We start from the raw sequence: 14,204 nt of genomic DNA, 5'->3' as shown, positions 1-14,204 counted from the left end.
CGACAGACTGATGCCTGATGATCGCATCAAGTGGATTCTAGCGGCGGAGCCCGAACTACAACGGGCTTGTCACACAGAGAGCGTTACCGGTGACATTTGAGTATTTTATACTTTAACAATACAGCTATATAAGTAATATGATTTTTTAAACAATTGTGAGTGAATGTTCCGTGTATAGCATAAGATGTATCTTCGTTTATTAGGAAAGGGAAATATCCATTATTTACATTGTTTACATTTGACGGATATTTGTCCTCATCTCGTTGGTTGTTAACACAACGTTTCGTCTGATATTCCCTCCAGCTTTCATCAGGTGTCTTTGGAAAATTTCGAACCTGGATTCTTATTCCTAAGGTATTTTTTCGATGTTATTATTATTATTATTATTATTATTATTATTATTATTATTCTTGGGGTTAGTAGCCCGCGCTCTTAACAACTACGCCATATATCCACGGGCATATGGCGTAGTGACCATAATAATAATAATAATAATAATAATAATAATAATAATAATAATAATAATAATAATAATAATAATAATAATAATAATAATAATAATAACAACAACAACAACATCGAAAAATACCTTAGGAATGAGAAACCAGGATCGAAGTTTCCCCAAGATACCTGATGAATGCTGGAGGGTATATCAGCCGAAACGTTTTGCTAACAACAAACAGGATGAGGACAAATATCCGTGAAATGTAAATATTGTAAATAATCTACATAATTCCTCATCTCTCAAATATAGAATTTTAAGGGAAATATTAAGGAAATTCTCTTTGGAAATGTTTGACGGAAGAGGATAGTTTTATGTAAGTATCATTTTGCATAATTACCGGAAACATCGATATTTTACATAATTATCTGAACATGAACATTTGATTTTGCTTTTACTCTGATATTATGCAATTATTTTCCATAACGATCTAAACTGTGTTCGCTTTCTTTGTGCGGTGTATCTAAACTCTGACCACTCCTGCTAAAGCGCTAGTTAAAACAGGCCAACAACTTTATTACACCTCAGTTACGTAATACATATTTTGGGTCTTCTACACAATCATCTGATCTTTTAAGCAAAGAATATAATTGTAATTTCAAATCTAAGTATGCCTGCCCCTTGGATAGGGATTGTGTTCATAAGGACAAGGTGTACCAGTGGATATACGGATAACGCTACCCTTTTGTACATCATATCTACAATTAATCCTGTTAACTAGAAGAACTCTTTGCATATACTCACCTTAATGAAAAATTAATATGTTCCCCATCGCTAGCAGAATAAATTAATTCTCTGAAATTCAAGATAACTAGTTGTCGTAGAGGATTCGAATTTTGGCAGAGAAATGAGCTACATTTGCTAATGCAGGAGACTAGGAATAGCGAAGTATTAAAAAGCAAACATCTATGCAAATTACTGAAAGAAATAAGTAAACGATTCTAAATATTCCGGTGGAGGGCATAAGTGGATTGCATTAACTCCATCGCGCAACTGAAACATATTTATCGACCCCGAAATGATATGATGCAAAGTGGACCTTCGATGAAATGTAAACGATAAGCATTATTCCCGCCGTGTTAACGATTTTGCCAGGTTGCTACCTTAAAATTAATTACGTTAATTGGTTCATTCTATGTACAGGGAAGCTTTACCAGGATGACAGGAGGTCTTGCAAGCCCTGTATAAGCGAGATCTTTGAAGTGATATTAGATAATAAGGAATAGATGTAAACAGGAACCAATACATGCATACACTTATGAAAACCCAAATAATCTTATAATTCTACATTCATGAATTCTTGTCACGGAAGAGTAGAGAAATGAGCTAATGCAGGAGACTAGGAATAACGAAGAATTAAAAAAACAAACATCTATGCAAATTACTGAAAGAAGTAAGTAAATTTATATTTTTAAATTTTATCTAGTTTCAGCTCACGAGTTGTGGCCATGCTGGGGCACCGCCATGCTTCTAAATATTTAAAGAATACATTCCTACTTGTAATAGCTGTCTTGAAGTTTTCCCTTAACTGAATTCCCACGAACAGACATAGTGACAGTGCAGAAAATTCTGAAGAATAATATTTTTGGTCTTTATTCTCTTTTACTGGCAATATATATACAGGGTGGCCATAAAGTCAAGCACAATCTCCTGCAACATCTGAACTTGTTAACTTTCTCTTTTTTTAAATCTCTTTTCACAACTGACGATATTACTCACAAACAAATCCTCATTGGATGGAAGCAAATAATCAACGAGGCGAGGGCAAGGTAATGGGGTGGTGTGTGATTTGGCACAATAAAATAATTAGACCATTTTATTTTGAGAGCTCTTTGACAGGTGATTCGTACCTGATCGTACTTGGCAACAAGATGATGTTTCACGTACATTCACTTGGGAGGGTAAATCCTGCCTGCTGAAAGCGGACAGGATTTATGCATTACAGGTTCGTGATTTTCTAAATCAACGTTTTCCAGGGAGATGGCTCGAGCGTCGCGGGCCAATTGAATGGGCACCACGCTGACCACATTTAATTCCTATGCATCTTTTCTTCTGGGGCTACATTAAATCCCTTGTGTATTCTGAAAATACTCGTGGACCAATTGAAAGAATTGTTGAAGAGTGTGAACAAGTCATCGGCAATGAAGAGCTATTTGAGAGAGTCCATCGCAATTCCAAATTCCGTATAAACAATAGTTTAGTGCTACATGGCCAACACTTTGGACGGTTGTGATGGATTGCTTATTTAATTACTAATAAATCATGCTTGATATCCCCCATTGTGCGTGACTGTACAATGACTCATCCGGAGAAAGATATAATACTGCACAACTTAGGTCTTCTTGCGTAAACGGAACTAAATTTATCAAACTTATGAAATAAATATTGCATGCCGGCAGTATATTGACCGCCGGCAATGACCCGTTTTCTTTTTTTCTCCCTTTTGGTACGGGAGGGTGTAGTTCCTCTGCTTCAACCGGAGCATCTTCCCTCCCTCTTGCAGCCTTGGAGTCCTTCGGTGGGCAACCATAGTTGCCCATCTTCTTCCCTTTCCCTTTTTTCAGGGTTGGGGGTTCTTCCATCACTAACTGTTCCAGGACCTTACTTTCGTCCCGGGGACTGTTATTTTTAATGTAGCCTGGTTCCAGGCACAGGTGATACTTGGAGGGGGGGCGTCCCTCAAGAATCACCGGATACCTACAACCGGCCATTTTAAGGAAATCTGGAAACACCAGATTCTTGGCTGATTGGGTCCATAGGGTCAAAATAGCTTTTGACGCCACCTAATCAGCCGCAGGCAAAATTTTCACACTGAGGAGCTTGGCGAATAGTATCTTCTATTCACTCAGGTTCTATCCCGGGCAGCAACCCGCAAACTCAAACTCTTGTCAACTTCTTCCCGCAATTACGCGAGAAGGAACAATATCTCTACGCCCTTTAAAGGGCTGACTCGCAAAACTGCGAGCCTCTTCAAGAATGTGAAATATCAACCACACCGTCGCATATTTGACACCCCTGGGAATAAATTTTATAGTTGGTATATATTCCGCCAACTTTCTCTCTATATCAATCTTTTTGAAGAAGGTGATAGTGTCGAGCGACTTGGAGTACGTCCGCAGCACCATCGTTCTCTCCTCAAGACTTTTTATCCACTGTTTGGGTAGGGCAATTTCCCACTCTAACACCTCATCAGCTTTCTTTGCCATGATTTTGAAACCCAAAAGTCAACACAAGTTCAAAAAAGTTCGAAGCAAAAACAAAACGAATACAGAAGAAAGAATGAAGATAGTTCAAAAGAATTCAATAAAGTACGATTCCGGCCGACAGTATTTATGTATATATATATATATATATATATATATATATATATATATATATATATATGTGTGTGTGTGTGTGTGTGTGTGTGTGTGTGGTGTGTGTGTGTGTGTGTGCGTGTGTGTGTGTGCGTGTATATGTATATTTAGATATTATATACGTATTTATGTATATATATATGTATATACACACCATATAGTAATGCATCTACGAGGGGCGTTCAATAAGTAATGCTTCTGACCCACTTGCAGTTATTTGATCTCGCTGAAATTTTGCATGTACAATTACGTATATTTTTATAGATTAAGTGGCAAATTACAGCTCTGGACTAATTGTGGTTTCTGATTCACAAGTGTTTGAACTGAGTCAAGTGTGAAATGGAGCCTGTTGAGTGTCGAGCAGTGATACGGTTTTTGTATTTGAAAGAACGCACAACACGGGAGACTTTTGATGAAATGAAAGTAACTTATGGTGATGATGCCCCATCATATGACCTTGTAAAACGCTGGCATCGTGAATTCAAACATGGTCGGAACTCTGTGGAAACAGCTTCCAGATCTGGTCGCCCCCTTCTGTCATTGATGAGGCATCTGTCCGTCATGTTGAGGCTGCCATTTTGGAAGATCGACGCATAACTATTCGCCAAATAGCCCATGAGGTCAAGATTAGTACCGGGTCTGTGGAAACTATCATTCATAACCATTTGCATATGCAAAAGGTGTCTGCCAGATGGGTTCTCAGGTTGCTCACATCTTTCCAGAAGCAAGAACGTGTCGATTACTCGAGGATGAATTTGGAGATGTGCCAAGAAGATGAGTCAAAATATTTCAAAAGACTGATTACACAGGGTGAAACCTGGGTCCATCACTATGATCCAGAGACCAAAGCCCCGTCAATGCAGTGGACACACCGTGACTCACCTCCTCCAAAGAAGGCAAGGGTGCAGCCTTCTGCTGGCAAGGTCATGCTCACAGTCTTCTGGGACCAGGACGGAGTACTGATGACAGATTTCCTGGCAAAGGGTGCCACAATTACAGGAGCCTATTATGCTTCACTTTTGAGGAAATTAAGAGCAGCTATCAAAATCAAGAGGCGGGGCAAGATCAGCAAAGGCATCCTCCTCTTGCAGGACAACGCTCCGGTTCACAACCTGCGTGTCGCCAGATCAGAAGCACAGGCGTGCAGCTATGAACTCATCACCCATCCCCCCTACTCTCCTGACCTTGCACCCTCTGATTTTCACCTCTTCCCAACCATGAAGTTGTTTTTGAAAGGAAAGCGTTTCCAAGATGATGCAGCCTTGATTTCTGAAGTCACGTCGTGGTTGGAGGACCAAGCTGGGGTCTTCTACAAAAACGGTCTTCAGAGCTGCATCAAACGATGTGAGAAATGCGTAACTCTGGGTGGTTCCTATGTAGAAAAAGACTAATAATTGTGCCAAGTTTCGTTGCTCTACTGCTATGGGAAGTGGGTCAGGGGCATTACTTATTGAACGCCCCTCGTATATACGCCTGTGTATCTGTATGCTTGCGTGTAGGTTGGTATATGCCATTATATAAGAATCATTCAAAAGTCTACTAACACTTTCTTCTATTTATTTAGATGGAACCCCTTCAGCTTTGTAAACAAATTAACGTGGTCGGTCATTACATTTCATTTCGTTGTTATGGAAGTTCTTAAGTGGGCAAGTATAAAATTTGATTTTATCGTTTTGTTTTTATAATTCCTGTTATTGAATTTCAACATTAAATACATTTAAATTATTTATTTCAAATTGAAAAGTAAGCCACATGTTTTACCTAAATGGTTTTCATTGTGATAATTGTTAATCATGAAAATGAAGTGTTAGTAATTATATTTCATGTAATGTTTTCTGAGTTTGGTGTAGACTAGCACAACAGAAATGTTTTGTGTATGTAAGTGGCTTCATTCCTAGTTTAATACCTAATTAGTGAAGCTGGAGATATAAAACTTAAGTTAAGCTCGGCAATAATTCCATTACAGAAGCAATTCCGTTTGAAATCATAGAAGTAATAATCTACATAACCGGTATTTCTCATACGCATGTAACAAGAATTCATACTGTTTAAAGGCAAACAGTGTTAGGAAAATGTGTAGTCTATTTTAGAACTTGTATTCTATTTGTAATATACGACCTTCTATTGTGGTGTGTCAGATGAATTCGTTCGCCTCTTACCCATCCTAATAATACTAAAATCATAGTTGGTTGTTTGTACCCGAACTATCTCAGAAATAGTATGCGCTAACTTAATTTTTTTTGCATATATATTTTTATACTTATTTAGGGACTGCTAATTTTTGTGATATTTGGAATTCTATTTATCAAGGAAAACGATTAAATATAATTTTTGTTTGTTATTTCTTGACAAAAAAAACATGGCTTCCATGATGTCAATACACATACATACATACAGAATACACACTCATATAGTGAATGCCATGGAATGTGAATCAACACAAACACACGTACGCTATCTGTGATATATACACACACATTGTCTTCGCACTTTTTATCACTCTCTAAGAAAAAAAAATCAACAGTGAGAGTGAGAAAGAGTGAGGTAAAGAGAGAGGGTGAATGAGAGGGGGAGTGAGATTAGTGGTGGTTGGGTAAGAGGAAGAGATAGATTAACCAGAAAGGATGAGGGGGAAATCACTATATGAAACACTAGCAGTAGTAAGAGATAATGAAATAAACGCGAAATTGGAAGGGGAAGAGGAGGATGTGACGACAGATGATAGAGAAGAGGAGAGGAAGGAGGAGGTGATTTTTAAGTATAACTATTTGAAAGATTTAAACCATGTCTGGGTTATTGAGACAGTCGATCGCATGTGTGCTAGAGAAGAGACGAAGAAGGAGGTGGGAGCGGTGACGGAAGGTGATGATGGTGGTGGTAGTGGGAGTCGTGATGGGGATAGTGGTGGTGGTGGTGGAAGAGATGTTGGTGATGTTGATTGTACTCACATTTTTCTTCAGATACTAAATTGATTACTATGGTTTGGATAGTTCCAATTAGGTACGTCCAGAAACTAGGTTAAATATAAATACATCCATAAGTGCCAGGAATTCCCATTCTACAAACTGACTAACAATTCTGTGAATACTTTACCGGGTAACACTGGCTGGCAAGTTTATTGTAACATGAAAAATATTTTTATTGTAATATTTAATGGTTGTTTTGTTGGTCAATTCTTGCTCTTCACGTATTGTTTATCGTTTCCGAAATTTAAATAAATTTTGCTTGCTTTTAGACGTAAGAAGTCGATAGAAGGCCAAGTGAAAAAATGAAAACAAAAACATATATAAACACACACACATGCACTCATACACATGCATACAGGCACACATATACACACAAACACATATGTAAGCTTACTGTTAATGAAATGTTGTGTGTGGGCGTACCGTTAATTAATAAATGAAAAATTCATAAAAATGAATACAATCAGAAGAGAGACAGACAGTGAATGTCCCTAACTCTTCAAGACTTATCAACCAACTGGTAATTCAAATGAATTCATTCGTTGGTTTTCCACTTATTTTAACCATTTCTAATGCTATTTCAATTATTTGTACATATATTTTATCATAGTGTTTTTGTGATTTTTTTGGCAACTGAACTCTTCCTCTACAACTTTTATTCATCATTCTTGAAATCCGAAGAAGTTTTTTTTCAGACGTATAACTATGGAGTGCTAAGCAAAATAAAAATGAACCTTTTCGACACTTCTTTGTCTTCGATTTCAGTCAGAGTTCTAAAGCTGCTAGTGACATTTGTGTTGTGCATGGAGAAGGTGTCATTACTGAGAGAAATGCCGAAAAACAAATTCACGCTTTAAGAAGAAGAAATTCGATCTCGCAGACTTACAGCTTACTCGGCGACTTTTTTAGTTCAGTGAGAATCGATTGAACGAGTTAATCCACAAAGGTCTGACCCAATCTTCCAGCCAGTTCGTGCGCAATGGGATGCTCTCATTATACTCTGGTCTCTCAACTTTACTCGAATGGTGTAGTTAAAAAATTGGCACAATGATATTGCATGATTCTTAAACAAGAAAACACTCGCCCAATTATCACTAATTTCACCGAATGTGATATTTAAGAGTGGGTTGGCAAGATCTACCGCACCCATCGTATACTCTTAATATGGCCTTCAGATCATTGCCTATTTTCGGTCGCTGTGCAACAGGCAATGAGTGCTTTATCAAACAACGACGTGGGGCTCGATGAATTCTTCAATTCGTAGCTCAGTGATTTCTAACGTCAAGTCCTTAATTAACCAATTAGTGGAACGTTGGCAAGAATTTGTAAACAATGTTAATATGTTAATTTGTTAAAAATCATTAATTGAAAGTAAGCATTGACATAAATAGAGGACATGACAATCAAATAAAACAAAAGATTGTGGTTATTTTTCTATTTTATAGAAAGTTTAATTTTCTATTTTATCCAACAACTAGCAGTATCGCCCGGCGTTGCTCGGATTTGTAAGGGAAATAACTATAAAGCATTTTTAGAGGGTTATAGCCAAAAAATAGCAAAAAATGCATTAAAATGGAAAAAATATGATGGTAATTTTTTTTAAAAAATATGCATTAAAATGGAAAAAAATGATGTTAAATTATTTTAAAAATCGTAGACTCATCGTAGACGCGCGCTAATACCCAGAAGGGCTCAATATGAATCACGACTATAAGATACCCGGTTTTGGTTAAACTGCACTGCAAAATGTGGGAAGGAATCTAAATCGGAGTAGACAGACACACAACCTTACTTTTATATATAAAGATGTGACGCTGAGAAAAATATTTCGTTTGAGTACAAAGAATAAAATTGAGACATATTATATGAAACAATCCGTAATTTGTTTTGATGTACATGCATCTGTTTAAATTAAACGATAATTGCTGTAATTCAATCATTTAGTGTACTATGAGTCGTCAATTTGCTCGCATCTCTGCATGAAATGCAAATTTATAGCATTGTAGAAATTTAAGATATTCGTGGTTATACAATAAATATTGTATAATGACCGTCGTTAATAGATTTATGCCTTAGAAAATATCGCATACAATATTTATCTAGTTAGCACCTGTGCTGACATAACCAGTTTTGTTGCAAAAGTAATGAATGTTTCAAATATATTCTATATATCATTACAAGTTAACCCTAAAATACGGTATAAATTTCTAAAGAATAGTGTTAAATTATCTGGAATAAAATAAAAGCGAATAAAATCTTCTGAATTGTTAGATACATACATAGATATGTTTATATATATACTGAAGAGTTTATAAGTGGACTATTAAGGAGTGATTCAACCCTTTTATTAATAACTGCATTGAAAATGGACAAAATATGGCATATTCTTCCTCACATGCTTGCTTTATTAACGGATGACTCTTTATCTTCATCAAGGGTGCAAATGTGGGTAGCACATTTCAGAAGGCAAATGGAGAGCCTCGAAGATAACGCAATGGTTGGACGTCCTGCAACTGCCACCACTGAGGAAGACATTGGTCGTGTTGTGCACATTGTGTTGGTTGAGAGGCGACTGACTATAAAGCAAATAGTCAATGCTATCAGCATATCCCGTGAGAAGATTTGGAATATTCTTCACCATAGTCTTGGCATGGCAAAAGTTTTCTACTTGTTGGGTGCCACGTCTTCTGACACTAGTCAAAAGAACACCATACTGATCACATCAGAAGAAAGTCTGACATTGCTTGAAGCAGATCCAGCTGGTTTCTCTGAGTGTTATGACGGCCGGGTTCCAGTTCCTGCAGTGGGAACTCTCCCTCCTCACCTGGCCCAAAGAAGGTAATGGACTTAGTTTTTTTTAGGATGCAAAAGGCATTGTGTTTATTGATCATATTCAAAAGGACCAACCATCAATGGTGTGTACTTGTTCAACTTGCTGAGGCAATCTAGACGAAAGGCTATCAAGAGTAAATATTCAAGGAAACTTACGAAAAAGGTTTTGTTTTATCACGGTTCTGCTCCAACATACACGTCCTTGGATTCAATGGGAACTGTAGCTTTGAACTGTAACTATAGCTTTGAACTGTAATTATCATCTTTTCCCCAGCATTAAAAAATAAACACTTTGTTGGGAAGCAGTATCTAGGTGATGATGACGTCATATTTCATGTGATGATTTTTTGACCAGCAGGATAAAAGCTTCTTCGCCAACTGAATTCAAGTACTGCGGCACGGAAAAACTATCCTCTAAATTACGCAAAGAGGAAAATAACAATATCTCATTTTAACAGATATATTAGCCAAAATTACATAAAAATATCTTGAAATGCTAAAGAGTAAATTTATCCAATAAAATCGCCATCAGCTGCAACAACGGCCTCAAAACGACTTCAGAAACCCCTGCAACTCTCGACGCTCTCCTTATTTCATTATAATTTGGTGAATGCTGCCATAATCCTGTTCTTCTGTTCATCTTTAGTATTACAAGGAGCTTCGTTAGGGGTGATATTGTCGCAGAAATTGTTTGACAGCCATGACTGGGTTATTTTGCTTGTATGGCATGGTACAGAGTCCTGTTCCCAGACATAGGGTCTTCTAACAGCTACGCTCTTGATGCAGGGCAGGACTACTTCCTCCAGGAGCATGATGTACGCCTCCATATCGTGTGTGAGGACATATGGGAAGATGAATTGAGGGATACTGTCGCCATCACTAGTGATCACTCCGAACACTATGAAGTTGACTGGATTTTTATCACTGTCGGTACATGACCTCATATTGCACTGTCTTCAGATTGACACCCAAATACTCAGAAATTATCGTATTGGAGCTTCCGGCGTGAATGCCAAGCAGTACAGCATGTCGTCCCCAAATTTCTGGCAGATTGAAAATGGTGTTTTCCCCACATACGGTGCCCAAATAACCCTAGTGTAGTGTGTAGTCAACAAAACCCAAAATAATGTGCATGCACGAAATTAATAATATAGTATGATAACATTTTACCCATCGCACAGTGTATGTGTGTGTGTCTGTCTCTCTCTCTCACTCTCTCTCTCTCTCTCTATCTATCTATCGATATACACTTTATTAAAAAGCGGCAAAAATATCACAAAAACTGTTACTCAGAGTTTTACGTTCCCGTTCGTCGGACAGTTTTGTTTTAGATATTTTTGCTACTTTTTAATAAAGCATATTTCTCTACCTCTGATATTCAAGTACTATTTTCCACCTTGTTTCGGATTTATGTGCTTTCTCTGGTATATATATATATATATATATATATATATATATATGTGTGTGTGTGTGTGTGTGTGTTGTAAGTAGCTTGCTAACCAATCACATGCGCCTGCCTTCAGTCCCACTGAATGGCACCTTGGGCAAGTGTCTTCTACTATGGCCTTGGCACGACCACAACCTTATTAGTGTATGTGGTAGACAGAAACTGAAAGAAGTGGATCATGTAAATATATATATATATATATATATATATGTGTGTGTGTTGTGTGTGTGTGTGTGCGTGTATATACACACATATATATATATATATTTATAATATGTGCATGTATGTATGTGTGTGTATGTTTCTGTGTCTATGTTCGTTCTCAGACCATCATTTGACAATTGATGCTGGTGTGTTTACGTCGCCATAGCCTAGCGGTTCGGCAAAAGAGATCTATATAATAAGTACTAGGCTTATAAAGAATAAATCCTGGGGTCGATTTGGTCGACGAAAAGGTGATGCCCCACCATGGCCGCAGTTAAATGAGTGAAACAAATAAAAGAATAAACGGATATATATATATATATATATATATATATATATAATATATATATATATATTGTACTTCGGAATGGTCATTTTGCCAGCTTAGCCAATAAAATCTTGCACAACAATATATATATATATATATATATAATATATATATATATATATATATATATATATATATAGATGTATATACGTTTGTGTGTGTGTGTAAGAAATTGATGAGAGATAGGTCGATATACTAAGGAAAGATGAAATCATGGCATGGACTTGACAAAATGCAATGTTGACTCATGCGAATGACCTTGCTTCAAACAATCGTTTCGCACTTCCCTTTCACGTAATAAAATATCAAGTTTACAGTGCAGTATTTCTCAATGTCATTGCGTTGAAATCGGGGAATAATTGCTTCGCTTGAATGAAAGACATGTAATCAATTGATGATATATCACAAAAATTCCTAGTCTATTCTGGTCAAGTTGGCACTCGTTGATGTATTAGAATGGTTTCATATACTCAGTAATCATGTTTCAATGGCGGTATTAAGAAATAAGGCGAATTTCTACTCATATTTGACTTGGAAACTCATTATCAATCACTCAGGAATTCTTCTAGTTTATACCGCATTCTGTCTTTCCCTGTGAGATATATCTGAGTTTTCACGGAAAAATGAATGGCCAATGAAAAGCATGCCAGCATATATCTTTTAGCTTTTACTCGTTAAGTCATTCGAACGCGGCCATGCTGTGTCACCGCCTTGAGCAATCTTTAGTCGAACGAATCGATCCCAGTACTTTTTTTGAAAGCCAGGTATTTATTTTATCGTTCCCTTTTTGTAAACCGTTAGGTTACGGGGACGTGAGCCAAACAATACCGGCTGTCAAATTGTGTTGCAGAGACAAACACAAGCACACACTTACAAACACAATCATACACGGCGGGTTTCTTTCAGTTTCCGACTGCAAAATCCACTTACAGTCCCCTGGTCAGCCCAAGGCAGTATTTGAAGATACTGACCCGAGATACCACGAATGGGATTGAACCCAGAACCATGTTGTTTGGAAGCAAGCGTCTTATTAAACAGCTACACCTGCCCCTATATCGTTAGTTCTTGAATTCTAAGCAGAAGTTCTGGATTCAAGATTTGCTATGAAAATAGGTTCGGTAATAAGTCAACCGTAACCGCGATCACCTATAAGTTATGAGGACATAATCGAACGGTATAAATTGGCTGCAGAAGGTTGTTGCATTCTGTCTCCCGGAACTGATAGGCTATGTGTAAATTTTGTAAAGTTAAGCTTTGACTTTTAATAGAGAACATCAGAATTTCCACTTTTTTTCTTGAGTCTGTAGCTTCTTGTGCGCGATGTTGTCATCTTTTATCTTTCAGTTATTAAACTGCGGCCATACTGGAGCACTACCACGAAGAATTCTTAATGGAACGAATCGAACACAATACTTATCCTCTTTTGGAGCCCAGCACTAATTCTATAGTTATCTTTTGGCGTACCGCTCAGTTACGGGGCCGCAAAAAATCCAACACCATTTGTTAAGCATTGTAGTGGGGACCAAATACAAAGACACACACACCTACCAAATCTACTCGCAAGGCTTTAAACGTCTCTAGGCTATAACAGAAGACATTTGTCCCATGTATTACGCAGTGGGACTGAACCTGGAACGACGTGGTTCGGAAGCAAACATCTTACTATACAGCCGCGCCTGCGCTTATGGTTGAGGCATTTCAAAACAGTTCTGAATAGCTCTAAAAGGCGTCATTTATTTAACAATAAAAGTGAGAAATTTCAAATATTGTATGAAAGTATCAAAAGAGAGTATAAAGTATGTGTCATGAACAGAGAAAATATCAGACATTCTGCGTATTACAGGAAAGAAATACACAATGCTGTTACATAGAAAAGATTTATTTCGTATAAAATACAGAATTTAATATTTTTCTACTTGCGACTTGTTACAATTCACGATAGCGTCTGAGATAACAGTACTATGTGAATTATACAGTCTTTTACATAAACGCATGGCATAGTAATTTAGTTTAAATATTAAAAAATGACTTGAATATATATAGAATACAGTCTATGGATACATGTGTATGTGTGTATGTATATTTATGTACGTATTTGTCTATCTCTGTGAGTTTATGCGCGTGTTTCTGTCTATATCTGGCAAAATTGTGTCCGTTGGTAATCGAGAGAACGTATGCAGAGCTATAAACCTATTCAGCGTTAGTTGTTGGAAATAATTGGTTATAAAAAGGTCAGAAATGTCGTTTTCTGTCTATCGAATTAAATCTGTATAAATTATGGATGGTGTCCATAAAACCGAATCTGAATGTATATAATGATACAATTCGTTATGAAAGCAAGTTGGATAATAATAATTTTCTTCTGGGTTAACTTGTGTTGTGCTAAGTAATTTTTGTGTTAATTCATACGCTTGGTTTGTACTTTAATTGAAGAGTAGTAATGCGGTGTTTACGTAAATCACTGATTTCTTTGAACAGGTTTAATATAAGCATTACATATACTTTATGAGTTTTGACCGGACAGTGAGCGGTCCCACGTATAACATTTTTGGGAAGAGAAATTTCATTT

At 37.0% G+C, this 14,204-nt stretch overlaps 1 protein-coding gene across 1 annotated transcript; it reads left to right on the top strand.

Moving 5' to 3' along the window:
- The first annotated feature begins 9,189 nt into the window (after positions 1–9,189).
- LOC115214431 lies at positions 9,190–9,666 on the top strand. Its single transcript, XM_029783627.1, has one exon. It carries the CDS (start codon positions 9,190–9,192, stop codon positions 9,664–9,666), a length of 477 nt encoding a protein of 158 aa, XP_029639487.1.
- The last annotated feature ends 4,538 nt before the right edge of the window (positions 9,667–14,204 follow it).

The sequence above is a fragment of the Octopus sinensis genome, linkage group LG7 (genome assembly GCF_006345805.1).
Source record: "Octopus sinensis linkage group LG7, ASM634580v1, whole genome shotgun sequence".
Lineage (NCBI taxonomy): Eukaryota > Metazoa > Mollusca > Cephalopoda > Octopoda > Octopodidae > Octopus > Octopus sinensis.
This window is presented reverse-complemented; position numbering and strand designations above follow the sequence as displayed.

Excerpts from the sequence above, each read along its gene's own strand:
- LOC115214431 (XM_029783627.1), top strand. The coding sequence starts at position 9,190 with ATGGACAAAATATGGCATATTCTTCCTCACATGCTTGCTTTATTAACG.